Source organism: Osmerus mordax, chromosome 6, assembly GCF_038355195.1.
Source record: "Osmerus mordax isolate fOsmMor3 chromosome 6, fOsmMor3.pri, whole genome shotgun sequence".
Lineage (NCBI taxonomy): Eukaryota > Metazoa > Chordata > Actinopteri > Osmeriformes > Osmeridae > Osmerus > Osmerus mordax.
The window spans coordinates 12818661-12845527 of NC_090055.1; the positions used below are offsets into that span (position 1 = coordinate 12818661).

The 26867-nt window shown below is 41.9% G+C and overlaps 1 protein-coding gene across 3 annotated transcripts; it reads right to left on the minus strand.

Annotated features, from left to right (window-relative positions):
* Window positions 1-157: 157 nt before the first annotated feature.
* mal2 (mal, T cell differentiation protein 2) lies at window positions 158-26867 on the minus strand. Of its 3 annotated transcripts, XM_067237793.1 has the most exons (7): window positions 26404-26867; window positions 25710-25880; window positions 24206-24403; window positions 2093-2321; window positions 1618-1872; window positions 962-1176; window positions 158-755 (listed from the first exon to the last, which is right to left on the minus strand). In XM_067237793.1, exons 1-7 carry the CDS (start codon window positions 26518-26520, stop codon window positions 447-449), a joined length of 1494 nt encoding a protein of 497 aa, XP_067093894.1. In that variant the 5' UTR covers window positions 26521-26867; the 3' UTR covers window positions 158-446. The 3 variants fall into 3 exon arrangements, with proteins under 3 accessions (XP_067093894.1, XP_067093895.1, XP_067093896.1); XM_067237794.1 differs by lacking the exons at window positions 24206-24403; window positions 25710-25880; window positions 26404-26867 and adding an exon at window positions 2583-2633; XM_067237795.1 differs by lacking the exons at window positions 158-755; window positions 962-1176; window positions 1618-1872; window positions 2093-2321 and adding an exon at window positions 23144-24000.

Genomic DNA, 26867 nt, shown 5'->3' on the forward strand with positions numbered 1-26867 from the left:
CGCACCAATGTGAGCGTGACCTCGGGCAGGGGTTGCCCCTGTGGGTCATCACACCTCGGCTCTGGAAGAAACCCCCCACCTGGGTCACTACTCTGTCAAATATGTGACTTGGGAGGAGCCGTCTTGATTCCTCACATCCTCTAAAATCCCCACCTCTTATAAATCCCCTGTGAGCGATCTTTTGTGAATCAACCAGTATACCGTTGCCCTAAAGCAGACACAGTTTAACACTGACCTCAAAACAACCCCAGAGGCTGTCTTTTGCAAGCAGGTCCCCAACTGCCCTGCCAGCAGCGTCAGAAGGCAATAGTGCCGTTGTTTACTTCTAAAGACTAACACTAAGTGCCTTGACTTTCACCCTAGCCAACTACTCATGTGCGAACAACACTCTAAAACCCAACACCCTAAACCATCCAACAGAGGGCAGTATCTGCCAAGTGTGTCTCTTATAACCTCATGCCGCTGTAGACCAGGTCCGGGTCTACCGGTTGCTGGTACTGGTAGACGGCATTGTCTCGGGGGCAGTGGTGGTGGCAGGCACAGCTGTTGATCACCATCATGGGCCTTCTCACGGTCTTGCCTTGGTGGCACTGAAAGTCCACCAATGCCGTCCGGGTGCTGTGGGGGGTGCAGCAGCGCCTGTCGGTACAGGAGCCGCAGTAGCGTGGCTTGTAGGCCTTGACGCTTGTGCAGTTCTTGTAAGTGAAGTGGGTGGCCAGCGTAGTCTTAATCAGTCGCTGGCACTTGCTTCCTCTCTGGGAGAAAACAAATAGGATGGAATTGTCAGTACAGGCAGGCAAGTGAGTGGCTGCCTTCTGTGCTACCATGGAAAGTGCAGGTGTGTATATGTGCTTGTGTGTGCATGTTTAGGTGTGTGTGTGTGTGTATGTGTGTGTTTGTATGTGTGTTTCTGTATGTAGATGTGTGTGCGTGTGGGTGTGTGTGCCTCTATGTGTGCTACCTTGGGCTCTTGCTGGTGTGGTTGCTCATCACAGGGGCGGGCGATGCACAGACGGCTCTGCTTGACCATCTCACAGCGCCTGTTCTTATTGGTCACCCTGGTGGACACACCCATGCCACAGGTACGGGAGCAGGCGCCCCATTCGGTCGTCTGCTCAATGCAGTTGAGGCTGGGGTCCCAGGCATCGAAGCTCACCGTCTCCTCCTGTCTGTAGGCTGTAAAGGTGGGCAACGGAAATTGCGAGAATTCAATAGAGATGTCCATAAAGATAAGAGGATGTCAATAAAGTTATGAGGCAAAGTTTACAGATTATCAAGGTGTGGTCAGATGTTGCAATGTTGATATTTGTGGTGTGAATTCAAGTCAAGGCTGAACAGTTTGAAGCTTTACTTTGAATTGATTTAGCAAACGTGGGGGCAACTTTTCCATAAAGTAAGATGTTCCTCTTACTATGTGGAAGTAAAGTGTTTTAAAGACCTCTCCATATCTCCCAACCTCTCAGGTCAGCTATCTGTCTGTTGACACTGTGGATCACATTTGAGTGTCAGCAACGTCACAGAAAGTGAACGAGTGTTGTGTGCGTTTAAGTTTCACTGAACTGTCAGTGTATCCCTTTGCATCTCAGTGTGTGCATGTGTGTGTGTTGGAGTCCTCACCGGCCATGGCAAATCCTCCGAGCGCGCTAGCCTCCACCTGGGGCTCACACACCCACTTCTCGCAGCACTCCCCTGGCACCTGCACCCTCCGTGGCATGGGGCAGTCTGGGCCAGGCAGCATCACGTCCAGGTTGCAGCGCGGCACACAGGCAATCTGGCCGTCGCGACACATGCACTGGTACTTGCAGCTGGGGAAAAAGGTCTCCCCATTCTGGTAGACTGACCCATCCAGCAAGCACACATCCCCCTCATTAGCTGTTGGAGAAGGTGGGTGAGAATATTGGGTCAGTACATGCGTCCAGGTATATAGCATCTGTAGAAGTGTCTTAATATTAATGCAGATGCAGCTTTGAAACTTTAGTAGGTTCATCAGTAAAGAAGGCACTTACATGCCTTACAGACAACTTTGTAGCAACAGTAGCAGTAACTTAGTTCTGAGTTGTTTTTAAAAAGAAGCCTACCCATGTCAACTCACCGATGCACATGCCTGTCCTCTTGTGAACGTCAGCTGTATAGTCACACTGCAGCCCCTGGCGGGTGTCGCAGGGGCTCATGTCGGAGCAGATTTCCCCCCTCTGCTTGGCGCACACCAGACAGCAGGCGCAGTCATCCAAGATCAGCTGGACACCGGGGGCACATGGAGGAGGCTCCTGAGGACAGCGGCATTGCGAAGAACAAACCTGCGCCCACACCTCGGTGCACACCTGGGGATGACAGGAACTTCAAATATATACACTTTTCTTTTTTTCTTAGATTACTTTTATTTAAGTTAGCACTTTGCCATTTAATTAATTATCTAATCTTATGAAATGTTGATACCATTCGTACCCCACAATGTATCTTAACGAAATCATAAAAATAAAACAGTAGAACATGTAAAACACTACACAAATCGAATTAATATACAAATACATAAACAAATTTCATCTATCACCCTAAATATCTGAATTTCTCAAAAGAATTACCTGTGTTGAAACATAGAAAAGAAAAAGAGCTCTCTGTGCTAGCTTTGACATCCTCAGTTATGTTTTACAGATTTGCTTTTATAGAAACTAAGCGTTCTCTTCCCACAGTGTTGGGAACTCTGTAATCCTTGTAGTTTGCTGTGGCAGAGCAAGCGCTGGTCTTTATAACCCTTCTGTCTCAAGACACAGTGACGAGCGAGAGAAAGGAATGTCGGAGGGATCACCCGGAGCGTTGGAATTCTGGCAACAACGACAGGAGTCTCATTTCTCTGTGAGATCCTGAAAGAGCGCTCATCAAACACAAAAACTGCAAACAGGTTGCCTGCCCTTTGCAGTTTTTGTTCTGCAAATATATTTTCAGTAATCGGACATCCAACTAACTACTCAATAACCGAATAGCCTATAGGCTGCTTGTTATGCATACTATACTGCTCTAGTCGAAGTCGTTTAGAATATTTAACAGTGTTTGCTTACTCTTTATCTTGATTATTATACACCTGACTTTTACATTTACCAAGGTTTATGTTAAATGAAATTACATTGTTGGTTTGTGTGTTTGTGAAACACACTAGTGTGGAACCAATGTTAAATTCCATGACACAAATACACACATAGTGTTTGATACACTCTTCACATGTCTGTTTGGTTCTTGGTTAGTGTGTGTGTGTGTATGTATTTGTCCAGACAAAATGAGCCAGCGGTGTCTGATTCCATGGCTGAGAGAACGGCACTGTTAGATCATGGCTGGGTCTTCCAGGGTTTCCAGGCCACGTTCTAATGGACGCCTCTGTGTCTGAGAAGAGACTCATTGGGTTTTGTAGCAACGATGTGGGCTGTTGGGAATCTACTGGGCTGTGGAATGTACTGGACTCATAGGCGATGATTTGGGATTTCATCATGACCACTGAGTTGCTAAAGTACCATCATTACCCAACAAACCCATGTATTCATGTTATACCTGGGGTGTGTTCAATTGTTAACAAAGACCGGATCAAATGTTCAGTTGTTGTGGTGAGGTTGGTGACTTTGTTGCACTCCTGTAGTTATTTTGTTCCATGCTGGCTTGGCAAAAGCAACATATTTTTGGCACCACTGCTTTCAGTTCATTTCAAGTTTAATATCTATTCCATCTCTTCTGTTTTCAACATTCCCTCCATTCTTTATCTCTCAGGTATTAATCAATGAAATATTTCACTCCTTGCAGTCTCAACAAAAGCATATTGTATAACTCCATCTGCTCTCCATGCAGGACTAGCAGAACTAAGGCAGCAGCAGATGGATTCTTATAAATGACCTGTAATTCCACCCAGTTTTCTGCCAAAGGCTTGATTCACTGCCTCTCTCACTGGAAGTTAAAAAATGTCAGACTTCACAAGTCTTGTGTTTGCTGACTGGGTCTGGTTGAGTGTTTCTCTCGATTGGTGCCCAGCAAGCTGTCTGTTTCAAACTTTTAATTTTTTTCAACTTTTTAATACTTGCCAAAGTGGAGAATGTGTTTGACAGGCGATTTGCTTTAGATGGAAATTATGAAAACTGTGAATGCTAAAGGCAGTTATTGTTATGATTGCCAAAGCTGTACGTTAAAGAAAAGTTGCTGGTTCAAATCATCATCTGAATTTCAAATCGTATCCACTGAAAAGGTAAATGGTTGCAGGGCCCAGTTATTGTAGTCTACTCTTGTGTCCATCCTCTCCTTCTATAAATGACAGGTCCACTGGTCAAATCCTCTGGAATGTTTCACTCAGAACTCACCAGGGTAAACATGACAGATTATGTATCTCATGGCATAATTCAGGGGGGTGAGGTAGGAAGTCTACCTACGCACATTTCTGTGGGCTGTGAAATATTTCTGTGGAGCGCTGAACTGGGGGAGAAGGTTGGTAGACAGAGCGCCCAGTGTGACTAACCAAACGCACGTCTGAGTCTTATTGCTGTTGGCGTCTGTTCAGAACGACTGTCTCTCTCTGCTCTCTTGCCCTTATACCTGCTGGCCACGGCTGGCCAAAGGTTGTTGGTTGAAATCTGTCGGGATTCTATGTACTGTATATGTAGTTACAGCACCCTGTTTCTTGTGATAGTGTGTCTGATCTTGGAAGTGGTATTAATAAAATAAGACGTCCTGCCGTTGTTCCCTGGAGCGAGGGACTAAGTTCTAAAACAACCCTCAAAGAAGGATGACTGTGCCTGACCCTTTCTGAAGCTTGGTTTTGCGTTGTTTAGGGAGGTTACACATCAAATTATCTTTGAAACGGACAAACTGTTCTGACCAGTTAAATTTGACTATTTGAGAACTCAAGTGAGTCTTGAAACAAAGACACCCAACTAAGGTCAACCCAGCTGCCATTGCAGTCCATCAACAGAGCCAAACAATTAAATGGTCAGCATAACTAATGCCATTTATTAGGGATGACAAGGTAAACATGATCGGTTATCTTTTTTTTGTGTGTGCCTGATTTAGATTTGATTGTGTGCTATTTTACTGGGTTGTTTCTGATGATTTCAGCAGATGTGGATGCTGTAATACGATACTTTAAACTGTAGGGCTTTTGACAAAGCAGCTTCAATATAATCTTGCAAGTAATTATCGTTTAAAACCAATTACACTTCATGTGTGTGGACCTTCAAAAGATTGTACAAACAGTGGGTGTTACACAATAATAGCAGCCAGTGTCTTATCTAGGGAACTGTGTTTATGGTCAATTTTCTTTAGGGGATCAAATATCATGATGGTTCATAGAGACCCCGTCAAAAGTGTAAAATTAATAATACACTATGAAATGTTATCCTTACCTAACCTGTAGTAGTTGAAAAACGAGGTCCGATAAGCACAATACTAGACCCAAAGAAACCTAAAACCGAAATCATCTACCCTGGTATCATGCCCAAGTCCCCTGCTGGAGAGACCAGGTGGCTGTGCTCTGCTTCCCTGGTGTATCTCTCTCATAATGACAGGAATCTGTCTGTGTGTGCGTGTGTACCAATTAGAATGGGTTTAGTTTCCCACGATCAGCTCAAGAACCGGGCACTCTGAAAAGTTCATATTCGTCATGGGTCCTCTTTATGACCCAATGGAGGGCAGTGCTGCGATTGACGTTGTTTGGATAAGCATTTCGACATGAAAAATCATGAAAAAACAATTAGCCGCCAGTTTGGCTTGCTCTCTTCACGTCCCAGCCCCTTCACTCTGATCTTCTGGTCTGCAGCGAGTCTGGTAATATTTCTCAAGAACCGGCAATTCTCTGCGAAGTAAAAAAAAAAAAAAACACTGCTAAGTAAATATTTTTTTATAATCCACTGGAGTGCAGTAGGCTACCACAATTCAACTAATGCGATTAACAAAGGCATTCGCAATGAAATGAAACTAAGTGTAGAAAAAAAATAAATAGGGAAATTGTTTTGTTATTTGGAAGCTAATTTGCTTTTACAACCGATAATCAACTGCTTTCAAAGGGGCTGGCTAGCAAACAGAACGACAATATGAAGTGGATATACTTTCAGTATAGATCAGTGAATTTTGTTACAAAAATCAATGTGTTGTCAAACTGTAACTGATGTCAAAACTGCCAGCACATTGCAAATGCACAAGTGCTGTAGGTGAATTAGGCCTACAACTATGACAACTTGCTCAACTATTGTGCATGTAATGAACTAAATGTTTAGATGTTGGTTGTGGTAAGACAATTTAACAGAGAACCAATATAGTACATTTTGATCAACACAACATAAGCAATTTATAACGTAGGAAACAGCAGACAAATGAAGGCTAGATAATCATTTGCATGGATGTAGGCTACCACAGCATTGGCAATTTGATCTACACTGATTAAATGAATGTTGTGGTAGAGTAAAATATATTAACTCGACTGTCAAATTGTACATTATAATATTAAGGTTCAGTGTGAACTAGATTGTTTTAAGTACAGATTTTATACGCATTTAATTCATTGAATAAACTGTGTTATCATACATTTATTAATACAATTTAAATGTTTTAGAGCAGGGGTCCCCAAACCTTTTTCTGCGAGGGCCAGATATTTTTTTCTTTAATGTGGGGCCGGGTCGGTCTGTAACAGAAAATTACATGGGCCGGAGTGTCTACCAGTATTATTGTGGAGATTTCATTATGATTTTAAATGTATTTATTATGCTAGATTAGTTTATTATTTTGTTATGCACCGTACATCCGCCTATTAAAAAAGAGCATTATAACTATCGTAATGACCTTTTTTCATATTCATTGCTATTGAAATCAAAACATTTACTTCCGCATATTAGTAAGTGTGAACTGTTTTGTCTTTTTCTTATAAAAAATGTCTCAGACATTTTTCAGAGGGCCCGTCCAAATGCGTGGGCGGGCCGTATTCGACCCGCAGGCCGTAGTTTGGGGACCACTGTACATAGGCCTACACCAAAAAATACTAAGTACATTTTAATCTTAAAACTAGCGCTTTCGTTGGCGCTGGCGCCCTTGGACTTCAGAAGATACGCGCGATTTTACTTTGGTCAGAGACGGTTTGGTTTAACTGCATTGGTGTTATTGGTGGCCAAGCAGCAAAGCTGCTTTCTACCTTTTTGTAGCGCCCCCTACAGTAGGCTACAGCTGACTATGCCACCCCTTGAGCTAACTGATAGAATAGTGTCAGAGCAAGGGGAACTCTGCCCCAATGAGTGTACAGACACAGGTAAGTTAGAAAAGTACAAAATTACATTCTTTATTTCATGTATTGAAGGAGGTCGTACAGGTTGGTCAATAAATTCATAAAAAGGTGGGGATCTTAACGGCCACCAGTTAAGATCAGTCAAGCCAAAGAGAGGATGAAAGCTACGGTCTCGATACCACACGTGAATAAAGTGCACACAACCCCTAGGGCAACACACTCCAAACTTCAAGTTCTGGTGAAACACTCGGATAATTGCTTAAGGACAACACAGCATTGCAACACTAGTCACTCAGTGAACTTAGACTACGGAGACCGGCTTCCCAAAGCTTACAGGGTGTTATGGCTTGACCAATACCGGGGCTGACTATGGGGAAGACAATGAACAAAACAAAAGAAAGAAAATTCCTCTAAACTGGGGCTCACAACACATTCACCAAGACATACAAACAGTCCCCAGGCTAGAGGGAAAATCAAAGCCCAGTCACTCAGAGTAGCAGACACACACATGCGTACAACGAATCTCAAAAGAACAGCAGCTAGCACACCGTGAAGCTGCGTCGGTCTACAAAAACAAACAAAACACAGTAAAATGATGTTCGCCTTCCACAATACACATCCCTTTACATGATCTAATAACACAGCTAACATTCAACAATACACCATGGCGTGATTCCACATACCTGTGCAATATTAGTGCAGTCTGATTAGTTCACTGCTGATCAGAACATCGCTGGGACCACGATTCACAGCCACGTCTCTGTTGGCTCCCAAACTAACCAAACAGAGACCCACTTAATAGGTTGGCACAAACAGACTGAAAGGCTACAGGAGAAACGTAGTTTAGACGCACCTTGCACGAGCCACAGAGCCCACAACACTGCCTCACACGAACACGGAGCTAACAGCATGGAAGAGCTACCTGGTTAAGGACCCCAGGTGTCTGTATTTATGTCAGTCTCAATCACTGCCCATTCCCCGCCCCTAATAATGACGTCATAGAAGCACGAGAGAATGAGAAGGGGGAGAGAAACCTCAAAACAGACAGGGTGCCCTCAAGCAACGAGTTCCACAGGCTACATTTTCTTATTATTATTATTACACATCTTCTTCCGCCATTGGAGTCTAAGGCAGCCCCTAGAACCGTATGGTAAAAAGTTGTGAAATTTGGCACACTCATTAAGGACAGGCCCCTCTTTATTTCCACCAAGTTTCATGTCTCCCATTAGAGCACTACCAACAGGTCAAATTTGGACTTGTGTTTACACACGTAACTTTTGAACCGTATGACTGATTTTCAAAAATGGTACCGTACTACCAAAGAATGTCTAATATGAGGAGAACTGCCACTCTCAGGAAACGTCCGGGTTCTGAACTGGTTGCAGTTCCACTCTAGTTCCATATGAGGGCACTAACGAGCGAGTGCAGAATGAATGGAGGTCTATGGAGCTATACCCTCAAAATCCACTTTTCTCAGGATATCATTTTTTGTCTAGTAATTTGAATTCTGATTTTTTTTTCTGTTCTAAAAAGCCTTTTAAAATGTCAATGACGTCATACACATCATACGACCAGAGATACTGCTTTACGACAAGCTCTGGTCACTTCCTTTTTTCTCTCGAGGCATCGACAACACAACTGACAGGTTAGGCTCTCCCTGTCAATACACATGCTAGAAAGAGTTTTGGCTTGCTAATGTTGTTGCTAATGTTGCTGATGCTCTGACATTCTGATGTTGCTTCGGATACCATCAAGCGGGATCTCTGGTCGTAGTCAGTCCTTCACTAATCAATTAGCATTCAGTAGCAGAATGCTAGCGTGTTATGGGCAACAACGACTCATCCTGTAAGAAATCGAATTGGACATAAGTGCTCGTTCATTCAACTTTTGACCTATAATCCATGTTGAACATGCAAAAACTTCAATCGAATCTGAGATTTCTCAACGACAATCAGGCGAAAGAGACACATTTAGCCGTTTAGCTCCATAGACTCCCATTCAGCATGTACTCGCTCGCGATCACCCCCAGTGGACCTCTGGTGGAACTGCAACCAAATTCGGTACAATGGGGATTAATAGGGAGTGGACAGGCTCTCCCGAGTCTCCAGAGTCTGTTTAAGGAGAGCCTTGCCACTCCCTATTAAGCCCCATTGTACCGAATTTGGTTGCAGTTACAGAGTTGAAAAACGTGTTGGAGGGTTTTAGTCCGAATCTTCACTAACGGAAAGACTACGTTTAATTATAAATAAAGTAAAGAAGCAAACAGCGCTTGATCGGCCATGACTGACTTCAACGCAGCAAACCACGAGAAGCTGGAATGTCCGACTTTACAGAGCCTTTTTCAACTCCTCCCCGACTGCAAGCGGCTACTTTCGCCGGTCGTTTCATGCAGCCGCAGTCCATGTCGAACGCACCTGTTGTCTCATATCTCAGCAAATCTTTGAGATGTCAACACCAAACTTGGTACCTCGACTCGGAACCCTATTCTGAGAATGTCCAAACAATTTGGTGTCATGTGACCACTTGGAGTGGCCGTAGTGAGCAAAAATGTGTTTTGGCCAATAGCTCTCGATTTGTTTGCCTTTATTAAGTGATTCCTTTGTCTCATGATATCTTGGGAGATCCCGTGTGTGACACATGATAACGCGTGACACAAGCCGAATTGATGCGGCCGCCATTTTGAATTACTGAAAACATTTGTTCAAGATTATCTTTAGACCAAGCCTCACAAAAGCTATCACAAGGATTTTTTATTTTCTAAACCGTTTGCCCGGTACAGCCAATCAATATGTGCCGTTAAGCCAGCAAACAGGAAGTTGGGTCGTATCTCAGCAAATCTTTCATGGATTCACACCAAACTTACTGCATGCACTCAGAACCAGGGTTGCCAGGTTTGTGTGACAAAACCAGCCCAATGGCCAATCAAAACCAGCCCAAAACCAGCCCAATGGCCAATAAAACCAGCCCAAAAACCAGGCCAAAATCAGAACTCAAAATATGCCCCTGCCAAACCATATACACTGCTTTTAAAGTCCAACAGCATTGCTATCATTGCCAAATGTATTGTAATATCTACAAAGTAACACCAAATGTTTAGTATGCCAGCATTTAAAGCAGTTTTCCCTAAACAGTGCTTTCACCTAGGTCCTAAAATGGCCTTGTGTAATTAGATACAGTATATTTTCATAAATAAAATATAGCTCTGTGAACGTGTAGACCAATTCACTGACGGACAAACTAACCTGTTGCTTTGTCTTTAGGCTTCTCTTCCCTTTTCCCTCTTCCTCCCTGCCTGGAAAACATGAATGTACTGTTTTTACTTCATATGCATTTACTGTAGTTAATGCAATACCTTATTTCAACTGAAACACCTTATCATGTTGCTTCACTATATTTTAATCATACACTTATAGCTCATACATGTGTAATAATGGAAGTCAGGTGGCTGAGCGGTGAGGGAATCGGGCTAGTAATCCAAAGGTTGCCAGTTCGATTCCCCGTCATGCCAACTGACGTTGTGTCCTTGGGCAAGGCACTTCACCCTACTTGCCTCGGGGGAATGTCCCTGTACTTACTGTAAGTCGCTCTGGATAAGAGCGTCTGCTAAATGACTAAATGTAAATAGGTTATGTATTTACTGAATTAAAATCATTTCATTTACCTGTTTGACTTGTAGATGGTGCCTTACAATAAAAAAGAAAAAAAGAGAAAAACTCCTTGAAATTGAACTATTTTCAATTTCCGATGTCTTTTGCTTAGACACTTTGAGACCCCTCGCCCTCTTGGTCCTTGTCACACATGTCTGTACTGAACAAGGCCAGCATCTCTCTGGTTGGCTCGAACTGGTGGCAGCAGATTCCATGCCTCTGCATGAAGGCCCGAATGCGAAGGATGTTCTCCAGAAGGCTGTCTTTCATTCGATTGCGCAATGTGGTCTTGATCAAATTCATATCCGAGAATGTGCGTTCCACAGCTGCGTTGCTGAATGGCAATGCCAGAAGTGAGAGGGCAAACGATCCAAGCTCATTAAAGTCCTTGTCACCGGCAGCATCCATGTGATTTTTCACTTCAATCCAGAACTGTTCGGTTTTGCAGTCTTCTGTATTCTCCCACTGAAGCGTGTCCAGCGCTCTCCACTGTTGATCAAGCTTGCCGAGGTTTCCTGTGTACAGGTGGAGAAATAGATGCAAGCTGAGTTTTTTTCTGAACACTGAGCACCGTAGATGGACTCAAGTCCCGGAGAGACTGGAATTGTTGCATGTTGGTAGGCAGACGTTGTTTCATTTGCTTCGCAAATTCAAGAAGGTATTCTTTGCAACGTTGTTTGACGTTCTCTGCTGCTGGTGCTCGTAGATTTGGGTTATCCAGCTCCATCTGGAACCGAATTCCATAATCAACAGCGGAGATATGCAGCTGGTTGGTTTCAATGGCCCCGTCAAAGGCTATGATATCTGTCCACCTTGAGCTGTCACGACCACGGTGCTAATGTTTGCGACTCTTCATAGCAGGCTCAGATAGAACGTGATGAGTTTGTGGAAAAGCCTGCATGGATTTGTGTTTTACATTTAGTCATTTAGCAGACACTCTTATCCAGAGCGACTTACTTAAGCAAGTAGGGTGAAGTGCCTTGCCCAAGGACACAACGTAATTTTGACACGGCCGGGAATCGAACTGGCAACCTTCAGATTACTAGCCCGATTCCCTAATCGCTCAGCCACCTGACTCCCCACTGTTTTCCATCTGAAAAATCTTGTTTCAGATGGAAATCTGAGTGCAATCTGAGCTCTTCGTACTGGTCGAGCACCCGATTCAGGCACACGCTGACAGCTAGCCATCTTGTGTCTGAAAGTTGGAGGATTTTTTGTGGAGTTCTCCAACGTTAATCGTTTCATAGAGATGCTTGTAGTTTTGCTGGGAGAGAGTACTATGTGAAAACCACGCATAAATTTGCGAAATCTGATATTCTACATTTCTCGGCAACACACGCATTGCATATGATGAGCACAGCTGAATCGAGTGAAACACACATTTCACAAACACGACGTTGGGGTTGTGCTCTCGAAATTTTGTGAGAAGTGAATGGTTCTTGCCGCACACAGTATTGCATCCGTCGGTTGCGAGCCCGAAGCATTGTTTTGAACACAGCTTGCATTCTTGCAAAAAAAAAAAAAATTGATACCAGCAAAAGTAGACAGAATGCGCTGCTGTGTTTGGCTGCAGTATCGTATTACAACAGCAAGCTGTTTTTGCATGCCCACGTCGGTACTTTCAGAACTAAAGAATATACAGTTCTTCCACTATATCCTTTAGAACAGGGGTGGGAAACGTTTTTTCTGCCAAGGGCCATTTGGATATTTATAAAATCATTCGGGGGCCGTACAGTATTATCAACTTAAGAATGTGCCTGTTATATTTGGTCAAACATTTAATTAACTCACCCCTAATGTGATGGCTGGAACTTCTCTTTGGTGAGGTTTGTGATGTTAGCTGGCACTGATGCAGCCTGCTTTGACAAGGGGTGCATCGAACATTTCTTGGGGGGTATCAGGATTACGGAAAGGGATCGTATTATTTTTTATATTGCTACAATTTTTGAGACTGCTTATCGATCTGAGTGTTAATCAGGCGCGGAGCCATACGTTGTAAACATTTGGGGCTTAGCCCAAACCAACAACGTATTCTGGGTTTGATGTGCTAGAAAGGAATTCCACACTTAATGGGAGCGCGCGAGCGAAATTTATTGGTACATTGGTACGCAACGCTGCGCGCCTCCACGGTCCTCTTCCACATATTAAAATAGTGCTGCTGCCAACGAATAATGCACCTAATAATATGGTTCCTGCAGTGCCATGGCGGGCCGGACCAAATGATTTCGCGGGCCGGACATTCCCCACCCCTGCTTTAGAAGCTGGTGCTGCATATCTGGGCCGATTACATGTTGTATGAGTGCAGAGCCTTTTGTCTTGTGCAGTTTGATGTCCTTCTGTGCAATTTCACCAACAAGCGCTCCCAGGTGATCCACGGTAAAAATGCTTGAATGGCAAGCAATGTGCGCTGCCATTTTAAGCTCGGCTAACTTGACAGAGCGGTCAATTCTCACTGTGGTTATGCCACTGTCAAACAATGTACGCACTCGACAACTGGAGAACAGAGCAGCATTTCGAATGTGTTTCTCCGTTTTGCTGTAGTTTTGGACTCACTGTGGTGCGCGCGGATCTCGCTTTTGCAGTGCCGACAAAAAGCTTTGGTATCATCCCCAGCCACACGTTTTATCCATTCTTTAATTCCGTTTTCACTTTCCCATTCTTTTGTATATTTCTTCCCGTATTTTGCCCACTTACCGGGTGTCATGTTTCTCCCCGGGGTTGCTAGCTAGCTAGCTAGCTACACTAACTACCAGTTGGGATCGAGAGCATAGGCATGAGCACACGCGTGTGTGTATGTGGGCGTGTCCCATGTCCATGTGTGTACGTGCTGATCTGGAGACAGTTTGGTAAGATTTGGGTATAAATAAATTATTTCATTTAAAATATGGATTTTTATTGAAAGATATTCATGTCATTTGCATGCAAAATAGGTCTACCTGAACCAGCGGGAAAAAAATTCAACCCGTGGCAACACTTCAAAAGTAGCCCAATTCCGCGGGAAAACCGCGGACCTTTGCAACACTGCTCGGAACCCTGTTCTAAGGATGTCTAAAATGTTTTCTGGGTCATTTGACTGCTTGGCCACCTCATTGCTGCTTGCAGCTATATTTACCTTTCTTTTTAAAATGGGTCATTTTGATAGTTTGCATTTAGTCATTTAGCAGACGCTCTTATCCAGAGCGACTTACAGTAAGTACAGGGACATTTCCCCGAGGCAAGTAGGGTGAAGTGCCTTGCCCAAGGACAAAACGTCATTTTGCATGGCCGGCAATCGAACCGGCGACCTTCTGATTACTAGCCCGATTCCCTAACCGCTCAGCCACCTGACTCATAGTTAGTTCCCAAGATAGTTATCTTGTTTGCTTGTTACTATTTACAATTACCTTAGCTAACGTTAGTTTTAATCACTAACTCAGTAAGGTTAGTTAGCTAAATTAGGCTAGACATTTCTGTTACCTAGAGAGCTAGCTGTAAATGTTAGCTAGCTAACATGGCCAAATTAGTAACTTGTAACAAATCAGTAACACGTAACTATGCAGGAAAGCTCCGCTATATATTTGACTTCTATAAAACTATAGGCACACAAGTATAGAGGGACATTAAAAAGAAATGAGGAATTGTTGCTAGCTAGCTAATGTTAGCCGCACATGGGAAACCAAGCAAACCTCTCACATGTGCTATCAACGTTATGGAAAAAGTAGTCAGGTTAACGTTAATTTAGCCAACGATGTATCTCTAATTTAGTATTCAAGATGCCTACTTCAGTGGGTGAGTTATGTAAATGTAACTTAAATGAATTATACATAATTCATTTATTCATTAAATATAATACAACATGCTGGGCAGACCTGTGAATGCAGGAAAGTAAACGTAGTCCAACATTTCGAGCCCAAAGAGTGCTCAAAACTAGCCCAATATATTTTGGGTGTACAACAGAGGAGTTAAACATTTATCCAACAGATGCCTCCATAGTTAAAGATCCTGTAAAACAAATTCCATGATTTGCTTCTCGGTACATTATATACATGTGAAATGAGTTCCTAAAAGCATGTGCAAAGCGCAAAAACTTTGTCGCACTGAAATGTGGAGTTAGACCGTAGAACAGTTTCTCTTCCGTTTTCAGATCAGGTTTTAATGGGCGGAGCCAAAAAATTACATATCTACGTCATTTTGACCCATCTACGTCAGATAACTGAATGGTTCCTCCTGCTGTACTGTTATTGTAGCCTACATAGCCTACGCTTCAGGATGTCTCCCTCCATCCGCAACTGCATCTTTCCTGGACGCAAGAACTTCAGCTGCGCTGCAACGCTATTTAATTTCCCTACTGATGAGGAAAGGAAAAATAGGTGGATTGGTTTTGTGAAGAGCCACGCTGATGGAGAGCTTCGGATAAACTCCAACAACCGCCTCTGCAGTGACCATTTCATGGCGGATAGTTTGAACATGGACCAGAGACAGACGGGGTTCAGGGACACACGGCTTCTCTTGCAGCGCGGAGCCGTACCGAGCATCCACCGCCGCCAGCAGTTCATCACTCAGTTCTGTGTGCTTGTTATAATTATACTAGATAACTTTTCCAGAGGTACCTCTGCTATGAGTTAGTGCAAACCTCTAACTTGATATTAGGCTACTCGGTGTAGAATAATGGTATTTTGGTGAAATGGTAGCTAATGTGCTAGAAGTAGTTGGAGACCTCACTGTCTGCTGTCTCTGGTGTCCATTTTTACTCCTGTGTTACAGCTCAGGGGAACATTTCATTTATATGCATCTGTATTTTTCACTCATTGAACAAATAAATTCTAATTCCATACTATTTTGTTTGGCTTGACGTAGCGTCCATTATCTGGGTCGTAGGTAGGCAGTGAGGGGTGGAGCTTCAGCTCCTTCAGGCTACACGCACCTCCGGTCTCAAGCAGAGAAGAGTGCTGATTTTCTCACAATTTCGAAGCCTAATTTAACATACTTGTCGGTGTTTTTTTGTATTCGAATTTGGATGGGTAGTTAATAACACATTCTTCTGTGGTGTGGTGAACTTAAAACTCGTTTTCAATTCCACTTTACAGGATCTTTAAAATGTAAAAATGACTGGTGGATTAATATTTTCCTTGTTTTCTATGGTGGCCCTGAAGTGCAAATCACAACAGCAAATAGAAAAACGCAACAGCAAATCATAAAACACAACGGCAAATAAGAAAACACAACAGCAAATATGAAAACACAACAGCATTAACGTCTCCCGGAAAAGGTAGGGCCTATCTAGCAGAGGACGGACCCTCCTGATTGGACAGACGGACTGTCTGTCTTTTAACAGGAAGGAGAGGTGAAAAACACGGAAAAGTGCCTATTTTGTCCCCAGAAGATACTTTCGCTATTTTTTATTATTTTCTTATTAATATTTTTATTATAAGAATTATCTTGATGCAGGGCATACATAGGATGTGATAGTTGATATGTTGTCAACTAATCACAGCATCAGGATGAGTATAAGCACTTGAAGTCACGTTTGTCAAATTAGTTATAGTTATTGGTGTTCGTTGTTACAAAGTTAGTCTTCTCTTAGCCTAGTTAGTACATCTGATTAGAGCTAGCAACAATGAATTGCAGATTAAGGGGTCCCATATCATCCAGCTAGCTCTCAACGCTCGGCAGGAATTTCAGGTCCACTCACATTCGTGTCTTAAATTGAGCAGTTGCTGGTGTGATTGCTATTTAGATTAGATTCAACTTGCATCAAGTACTACAAATATAAATGTTGTTAACGTGGTAAATTCTAAGTGGGCTGATGAATAAAAAAACGTGTCTAACAAGTCCCATTTACAGTCGAAAGTTAAATGTTCAGTTGAACAATAGTTCTCATTAGGCTACGGTAGCTAGCATAGCCATTTTTAGCTCTGCTTCACAATATTGCTGCCTATTTTTATAGGTTAATCATGTATACATAAATGTTAATAAAGTATGAGACATATACATGATACAAAACACCAGTAACCAATTGATATTATGTGTTAATATACCGAAAATGTCAGTAAATCAAGATGGTGCTGCTGTTTGTCCCGTTGAAAACCATTCAAACAGGTTGACAGCATAGTTTTTTTTGGAACTACAGCGAGCTACTTGAACCACGTGATCACGTGTCGGCGAGACCAAAGCGTGTCAACTCTCTTTTATATGGCTCTACTACTCATGTTTTCAAAATAGGCGCCTTTCGTTTTTCACCTCTCCTTCCTGTTAAAAGACAGACAGTCCGTCTGTCCAATCAGGGGGGTCCGTCTTCTGCTAGATAGGCCCTACCTTTTCCGGTAGAAGTTAATGTCGTTGTGTTTTATGATTTGTTGAAGTGTTTTCATACTTGCTGTTGTGTTTTCCTATTTGCCGTTTTGTTTTCCTATTTGCCGTTGTGCTTTATGATTTGTTGAAATGTTTTCCTATTTGCCGTTGTGTTTTATGATTTGCTGTTGCATTTTTCTATTTGCTGTTGTGATGTCCACTTCAGGGCCACCGTAGTTTTCTGCTATTCTCTCTTTTTTTAACATTGGTTAGTTTTTAAGAGCACTTGATAAGGAGACTGCCAGTAATTTAACATGTTTCTATCAACAGTTATTAGTGAGTTGTAAAGGGCTAGGTTGGAGGAGTGATTGGCTGTAACATTAGCAGGCAGGTAGAAATCTGTATGCATGAAACAATATTGCTGTTGTTAATGTTAAATGAAAAATGTTTTAGATAATTGTTTTGATATCACAAATTGTGTGTTCATTTACAGGGTGACCTTACTGTTAGGACGAGCCAATACAAGTTGAGGTGCAGGTAAGAGGTCCGTTAGATGGATGTCATCAGTGAGAAACAGTAGGCCTCTTATATTATGAGATGGTCATGCAAAAATTTCGAGTTTAGGACATCAAAACGTTAAGAGCTTTTAAAGCATTATAGATTGAAACATCTACACACCGGTCATGGCCGGTCTCTACCCTGCTTCCTGATGTTGTACTTGTCAATCTTTTGTCCATTCAGATCAAAGAGGAATTCAGGAGAATAACTACAATTTCCCTGGAGGCAGAGATTCATGTACAAACTGGATCACCAGACAAAAACGTGTTTCCCTGATGAAGGCCAAGGGAGGTGTCATGGGGACCAAGCTGAGGCCATTGCTGGACAAACTGAGTCAAGTTTGCTTGTTCACTTTTTTGCATGGGAGACTCACACACACACGCACTTTGCCCAATGCGTACACATATACAGCACAAATCCTCACACTCTATAGATTGAATGCCCCTGTATGCTCCATCCATCCACACATGGCTCTTACTCCATGAGCTCAAATCTCTGCTTGTGTTCTAACTCCAAAAACCTACACCCTGTGATTCAGACTAACACAACATTAATCTATTCACAGCACCAAAGCATTGAGATGAAACGTGAAGTTGTTATCCGCAAACCTTATACAACTCTTGCCGAGAAAGAAGAGGAACTTTTTGAAGACTGCTAAGAAAAACATGATTTCTTTTATGTTTTTTTGCAATTTTGCTTTTAAAGTGCCAGTTAACCCTGAAGATAACACAAGGGTTAATTGTATTTTTGTTGTGTGATTTGTGATGAAAGTATATTGAATGCATAGAGAAAAATTTATTTGGTAACATTTATCAAAAGATAATTTTATGAAAATGTCCATATAGTGAGTAATATAACTTTATACAGCTAACAAATTGATTTTATCAAGTATATCCTACAAGTTTTTTTTTTCAGTCTATGTATAATTCCAGGCATCTGTGTGTGTGTGCCACCAATTTTATCATGGTAACTATGCACTATCTATTGTTCAAGGAATCTGTCATGTTTCGCTGACATCTTAATCACCGACTGCATCACGGACACTGTGCACTAGTTCAAGTAATTACCTGCACCTGTGTTTAGTTGAGTGTCCATGTATATATCCCCCGTGTTCCAAATCAGAATCAGAATTCGGTTTATTCGCCATGTATGTTATACAAACACGGAATTTACTGTGGCAGGGAGGTGCAAAACACTAAACATATACGAATCTTAAATTAAGTAAAAGTACAAAAGTTTAACTATTCCTAAGAACTAAACAATCTAAGAATAAAACAATTTAAATATAAAATAAAATAAATATAAAAATAAGAATAAGTAAAAATAATCCTAACCATGCAAAGTCTTGTTCTTTGTCGTTCAATCAAAGATGTTACCCAGTCTATTTTCAACTCTCGTTTTTGCAGTGTTTTGACCTTTTGTCTGTACCTTGATATCATTGGATTACCTACTACATTGCCCTGTCTGCTGGTGAAAACAAACCTTTACTTGTACCTAACATCTCTACAATACATGTCTGACAGGTGTGTGGAATTGAATAGAGTACACAAATGAGAAAAGATTTCTACTACAATATATACAGTTTAACACGTGTATTCCTTAGTATTTCTACGAAATCAAGAGTGGTTTACAAGTGTATTGAGATTCCTGAATGGATGTGTTTGTTTTTGTTGCCCTTGCATTGACCCAGTCACTTCCTGTGAACAGGAATAACTGGGAACCTTGAAAAGGGCCTGAAGTTTTTAGATACAGCAAGTCCCTCTGGGAGTTTCTGTCAGGCCATGATTAGGGATCAAGCAAAGTTCCAGGATCCTAAAATAGTTTCCTTGCGTAACGGTAGCCAGCATCTGGTGCTCTGGTCATGTCATGAGGATCACAGTGACTGCGAGCCATCCACAGAAATCTACTTCTACCTCCCACACACAGATGCATTAACCTCTCCTCCTACGGTCAGTGTCAAATGGAGATGAGTCATAAATTACAGGGAACACAGTGGTTTTCACAGCAAGGGTCACTACAAATCCATCACCCAGAGTTTATTTGAGGTGGATACTCAAAATGTGTGGCACCGGATTCAGACACAGACTGTCTGTGTGCCCTGGGTGGTGGGAGAAACAGTAACACATAATCACTGCTGATTTTCTCTCGTAAAGGAGTGTGGAACGGAAATCAACACTGGAGTCAAATGTACTGTTTCTCCCATCTGAGACACAGTTACAAGAAAAATAACTTCAAGGCCTGAATGACACATTTTTGTGAAAAGCACCCAAAAAATAATTTTACACACTATAGGCCCATAACAATTTCCATTGTTTGACAATGCCTTGCTGCAGTTTCAGCAATCTAGTTTCCCTCTTTCCCTCTTTCCCTCTTTCCCTCTGGCTTGGATATGCCAGAGGGACTTGGACAAGCCTGGTTTGAGAGGACACCATGTTGATTCCCCTCAGCATGAGACAGGTTTATGGAACCAGCGACTGCTGCTTCCATGTGATGAAGTTTGTTTTCAGTACTGATAGTGTGTAGCACTTCACACAGGGGGTTGTTAGAGTTTTTTGTGTGAAAACAATAACAAGTTAATTTATGACCTGCATGTACAGGTGTTATTTTTAACCATGTGCCTAAACTGAAACAGACCCAGGGATGTGAAGGAAGGTTGACTGGAAAGAAGGCAGACAATCTACCATGTGAGATGTGCATGGAAGACCATCTCTGTATGACCTTATTATGGGCCATGGAAGAACTTTAGTTAGTTGACTTCAGATGGTTACTGAGGGTTGTATTAGAAAAAAACATTACAAGTGGATGCCATTGATGTCATGCTCTGCCTGGCTACCTTTGATAAAAGACACAAGTTGTTTGACCTACAGGGAGAGGGGTTGCCCTCCTCTCCTACCTTATGTGCATGACAGTTCTGTAAAATGTCCCATCTATGGGACTTACTGAAAGTTAAAGCCAGCACTGTGAACAGCTACTTCTTGTTCTCAGTGTGAACAGCATGTTCCTCTCAGGAATGACTGTCTTCTGCCTCCAAACATACCTCTAACAGACTTCCTGGCTTCTCTGAGGTGAACTTGACTTTCTATGGAGAAGATTCCTTTCTTGAAACACATGCTATGAACATCTAAAGGGGATCTTCTTTTTTGTGTTGTTTGGATTGTGTTCAACTTGTCCATCCTTCAAGAGTCATGCATCATCACCTTCCTCTAGAATATAAACATTGATATGATTTATCAAAAGCTTAAAGAAAAGGTCAAATTCCTTACACTTCAGCCAGATATAAAATGGAAATCCTTGAATGTATTCAGGTGGAAAAAGTGAGCCTAGTTTTCCATGTTCCCTACTAAATCAGCTTTGACATGTAACAGTAGATTGCCATCCATTTGCCCGTTTTACTCCCTTTGAGGTCCTGGACAAGACTGAAGGGTAACAACATTCTTTCCTGGCTGCACAGACTATACAACGTATCGTCCCTAACCCAAAGCCATTACACTATGGAACTTTATTTATGATGTTTATGTGTAATGATGTTCCCTGGGCATAATACAGCACAGTACAGAGAGTTTTATGAATAATATTATATTTATTATATATTTGTTATATTTATATAACAAACTATTACCCCTCCAATTGCACATATATAAAGATAATCCAGACTGCAGCATGTGTCAAATCTGACATTAAATGTCTATACACAAAACATGGCAATTTTAGAGGCAATTTAGTGCTTCTGGTCATTCACTGGGTTAGGATTAGGTGAGAAAGAGGTGAGAGAATGTTGTGTGATGCAGACGCAGACCCTAGTTGCTTTTTGTCCAGTGGCGGTGAATAGTTCTGTTTCTGATGCAGCCGGATCTTGGAAACCAGGCCTGGGTGACCCTTGGTCTGTAGAATGTGCTGCTTTACTGAGGCAGATGTAGGTCCTGTGAACTCCATGCTCTTTGGCAATGACTGGGGAATGCAGACCTCTCCCTAGGAGAAGGCCATGAATGCAGTTTTTGGGGCACTACATTTTACAGCACAACCTTAAATGCTGTTTGCTCAGCATCCTCTCTGATGGTAGAGAGAAAAGAGAGAGAGGTAAGGAAAAAGGGATTATTTATTGGGTCGTCGTCTGCTCGGTGGAAGTGTCTGGTGCCGTGTCCTCTATAAATTAGACAACACAGAACTGCAACTGATGTTCTTGGCAATTGGGAGATTCCAGAAAAGAACAGCACAGCAGCACCGGGGCGTAGCTTCTTTGGGTTTTGGTTGTAGGGTCGTGTGTAATGGAACCAGGGAGGGATGGGCCGACGCTTTGCCAAAACCAATGTTCAGGGTCATTTTGGAGAAAGAGTTATCATGAGAAATGAATGTAGCTCCACAGTGCAGCTCCTAGACGTGCTGGACAAGGCAGAGTGGGTGAGAGCTGTGGACAGCACCATGGAAGTGGACAGCATCTGTTTATGGGAGGACGGGTCAGTGGTCAGCTATGTGGCTTCTTCCTGAGGCTGGAGGCGCCAGGTTTGTAAGGCAGACAGACAGATGAGGATGTCTGCTCATAATATTGGGTGGTCACTCTTAAAAACACATGAAACACAAAAACACACACGCAGGTAAACGTTTTAACAGGTTTATCAATGTTTTTTTCTCAAAGACATGCTTATCCCTTGTATTCCTCTTCCTTTTCACTGGTGGAAACTAATATTCAAAGACCCTTCTGTGTGCTTTGTAGCATCCAAGGCCTAAAGAAGGCGTATATCCAACCCTATATCTTTAAAAAAAAAATCTGTGTTCTCACCACATACGCAAATACTCAGACAAAGCCATTGGTTGGACCCTGACGCAAGTGAACCTGTCTGGGATGAAGGAGAGCTGTGAATTAATGTGGCTCAGAGAAGCCAGAGAGGTCAGAGAGATGAGTTGTGTTAAAAGTGATGACACACTGTCAATGTTGTAGGTTCCACATAGCTAGGTGGCACCTGAGATTTCATTCCCTTGGTATGGGAGGGTGTCATTTATGTGAGGACCCAGACACATACATTTCCCAGGTTGTTTCTCTCAGGTTCTGGGGTCACATCAGTTATGCAATTCTACTATCTAGCCTGGAATGTAGACTATTTACTTGTAATTGAATTTACAAACTGTAAACAGATAAATCTAGGACTCTAGAAAAGACTGAAGGGCATAGTTTAACCCCTTTCAATATTTATTAATGGAGTCTTGGTAAAGCCGGATTAGTCATGGACTGCTAAATGTGTGTGCCGAAAGGATCTTAAAAGATCTAATAACAACAATACTACAATTTCAGATCTACTAACTGCTTACAGTGCTCATACTGACTCTTCATGTACTGTATGAGGCAACAGATTTCCATTCAATGCACATTGTTAAACACTAACGCCCCATACTGGTGTAATGCAGGGACCACACCTTACACACCACCAGGGTAAGAAAATGAGTTCAGTTTAATTGCATAAATCCATTAAAAATGTCACAAATACACAATTAAAAACAATGCACAATGTACAAACTTTTTTTTGTAAATCATTCAAAGACTATAATTGTTTCAACGTTGATCAATAATCTTTTAAATGTTAGCTATACAATGTTCTAGGAATAGGATTCTACAAATGCTTCAGCTTCCTCTACTACTATTGTATAACAATTACAATTACACACCAATAAACAGACCACAATTAAGATAATTATAAATTATAAAGTCAGTCATATGGTGGGCACTAGACTGCAAAAGCTCAAGAGCTTGCATGTTCAAATCCCCCTGTACTGTACCAGTTACATCTGAAAAATCAATACATAACATTCTAATCAAAGATAAACAGGTGATCTTAATCACATAACAATAAAGGAATGTGAATGCCATTAATATAATACTTAGTATTCTCATTAAATAATGTTGTTGAACATGTATCAAAAAGACATGCACATAAAAAATACCATGGAGTGAACTCCCCCCCAAAGCACTGGTTTCTGTGCAAGACATAGGCAAAACACTATAATGACTAAGATCACCTTAGGTCCTTTGTAAGAAGCATACCAGGAATTCAATCTTTTGTGAACACACTGGTATGATGCTAACATGACTAAGATCACATCTTAGCCCTAGGAATATCCACAACTATACAGATTAAGTTTACAAATGTGTAGTCTTCTGTATATCACGTTCTGCCATGCAGAGGACCTAAGCTGTCCTGTGGTGTACTTTCTTGTTCAGCATTACATCCTCCATCTCTTGAAACCCATTAACATGCTACATGCGTAGCTTACAGTCACCACAAACGCAAATATCTGAAATAGAGAAATATAAACATCTCCTGAATTTGACAGAGCCTTGCAGTATGTTTTAGAAATGTATGTGAAAAGCTAATGCAGTGCATGTCCAGTATGGAGTGGATCCATGTTCAACCCATGGCTTAGCTAACCCTCCACACAGTAGCTGTTCTATATGTTAGCTTACTAACAATTATGAGAACACTTAATCTTTAACCCTTACCGTAGCCGCCACATTGATATTGTACTGTCGCTGGTCCAGGAAGGCATATATGTTCCCACTCGGTCTGGTCATGCAGAGTGTTGTGTTGTTTGTGATGGTGGTCCCAATGATTCGACCTCCATTTGCTGCAGTGGTGGCAGCTTCCAGCACAAATGCTCCAAAGTAGAATAGCAATGCTGTGAAGTGGTACACCACATCCTGAGTAGCACAAAATGAATGACAAATTTGATTATGTTGATGTGATGCATTTCAACTGTATTGGCATATTCAGCTTTAGCACCTGTGCTGTATGAACAGATGGACAGTACAAAGCAAAATATGTTTTTCTCTTTAGGTGCAATCAAGACATGTAGTCTTACTCAGAATTGTATTTGTAATGTTGCTATTGCCAACCAAGCGTCTTGTTGCTAGTCAAGATGCTCCTTATAAGACTAACTATCATGTTTTTAATGCCTTTCACATTTCACACATTAAGATCCTGTTCTGTTTTCTGTTTTGTTGTTTCTGTTTTCAACTGCCTACTCTCTTTAATTTCAACTCAATATGAAAGGTCAATTGTTTGCAATGTCAACACAGGCGGAATGTGTCTATTTAACTCTGTTGCTGTTTTCAGACAATAGGGGTCTGGGCTTACAAACTGTCCATTGTGAAATCAGTGTGAGCTCAGCTCACTATCACTGATTGTTCGCTTGACGAATATATCACATGCTTGAGTATGTTTGTTTAGAAGAGCAGTAGCCTTGCACCTGAGCGCTGTCTGAGTCTCCAGAAAGCCATGCAGACCTTCAAGTCACCTCTAGTAGTTCACTAGACATGTTATGGTTAATGTGTATTTAAACTAGGCTGAGGGTAGTGTTCATGTAGGGAAATGAGTAGGCGTCGATCATGGTTATACATGAAGACAAAGTAGACATTCTAGTGAAACAATGGTGAAGAGTGGCACAACATTGGATATGGGCCAGTTGTTCAGACAGAAGAAGCAAGGCTTTTCAGAGGCAGAACTAGGGCCAATGTGTGTGACTATGACACCTGTAGGAAAAAGGGGGCTATTCTTCAGGCCTAAGCAGTGATGCGGTCATACACAGGGGAGGGGGAGCCGTGTGTGCATTGCTTTCAGGGAAATCAGACAGGGAATGGGGCATTTACTGTAATCTTTATTCTGTACTCTTTTCATATTCCTGAAAATTCCCTTCAACTGGATACATGACTGGTCTGATTATGGTGGTTCACCTTTAAAGTAAAAACTGACTGATCTTCACAGCTTAACTATTGAAATTGGAGAAAAACCTTGAATTCAAGTGATTTTTTTGACTTGATGGCACTAAAAAAAGTTTACGTCAGAACCTTTTAGGTGTCACTGGTCCTACTTGTGTAAAGCAAAAATTTCCCCTGACCTTTTAAAATTCAGTCAATTTGAAGATGTGGTTCCCATGCAGAAGCTTGGTTCATTTCCAACTTACACAACTACCTGCTGCAAACTACGAGACCTGTATACCAAACTCACCAAAAAGTTCCAATCAGTTTGGACCTTGTCAGCAACGCCCAACAGGAAAACAGCAAGGTAGACAGAGGAGAAGAAGAACATGGTGACCGAGACAAACATCACCCAGCCCTGAAGCAGAGGCACAGGCACATTGGAAGAAGCCACGAGGATCCATACCAGCCCTCCAAACACCTGGAGGTGGCAGAGAGGGGAGAACAGCATTAAATAGCAAGATGAGCCACACTTGGAACAAGTGATTTTTGAATTCAAACCAGTAAATCAGGCTGTTTTATGTTTATAATTTATTTTGGTCTTCATTCAATTTGGCATAGTGTGTGAGGGTTAGCATGTCATAGCATTCTCTTGGCATGTCATCATGCCAAGAGAATAATATTAAAACCTTAGGAAACAATTGTACTTTGTAACTATTAACGTAGGCTACTTTAAATCTGAGGTCATTAGGATTTTTGTGGTCAGAGGTACACTGATAACAACCAGTGACACGGCAAATCTTTAATCATAAATACTATAAATACTGAACATAAGCTACGTAACCCTTTTTTGTTGTTCTTAAAGTTTATTAAGTTTATAGCCTATGGGTGGATGACGAAACCCCGCTTATGCTATAGAATGAATTAGGCCTATATGTTCTTCAAAAGCAATGCTATTTGCTATAGCCTACGTAAACAAAATCGTAAAACAGCACTTGACTTACAATCTCCAAGCAAATAAGCGCTCCAGAGTACGTCCTCAAAATGTCCAAACCCAGCGGCAAAGAAATGGTTGGTGCCGGGAAAGAAGTCGCCGCAGGATTTGTAGGCTCCGACATCATTCCGGTGCTTTCCAGGCTCAACAAAGGACGGCTGCGACACAGACAAATTCCTCCGGAGTCATGTGGTCCCAAACTGGTCCAACAGGTGCACCTGCCACTCCCTTGAGCATTTCTCCAAGTCAATCAGGCCAAGAAAGCTTACCTGATGTATTAATTCGTCCTTGCTAGAGTAGGCAAAATGTTAGTATTGATTCAGACCTGTAACTTACTACCACGATGTCCGTGACTATATTCTCACTTTTCCAATTTAAAACTAAAGATGTAGGGAGTTGTCTTAAGTAAACATTATCATAAATACTAAAAGCGATAAGGAGCACAGCAGTGATTTTCAAACCGACACTGCTTCA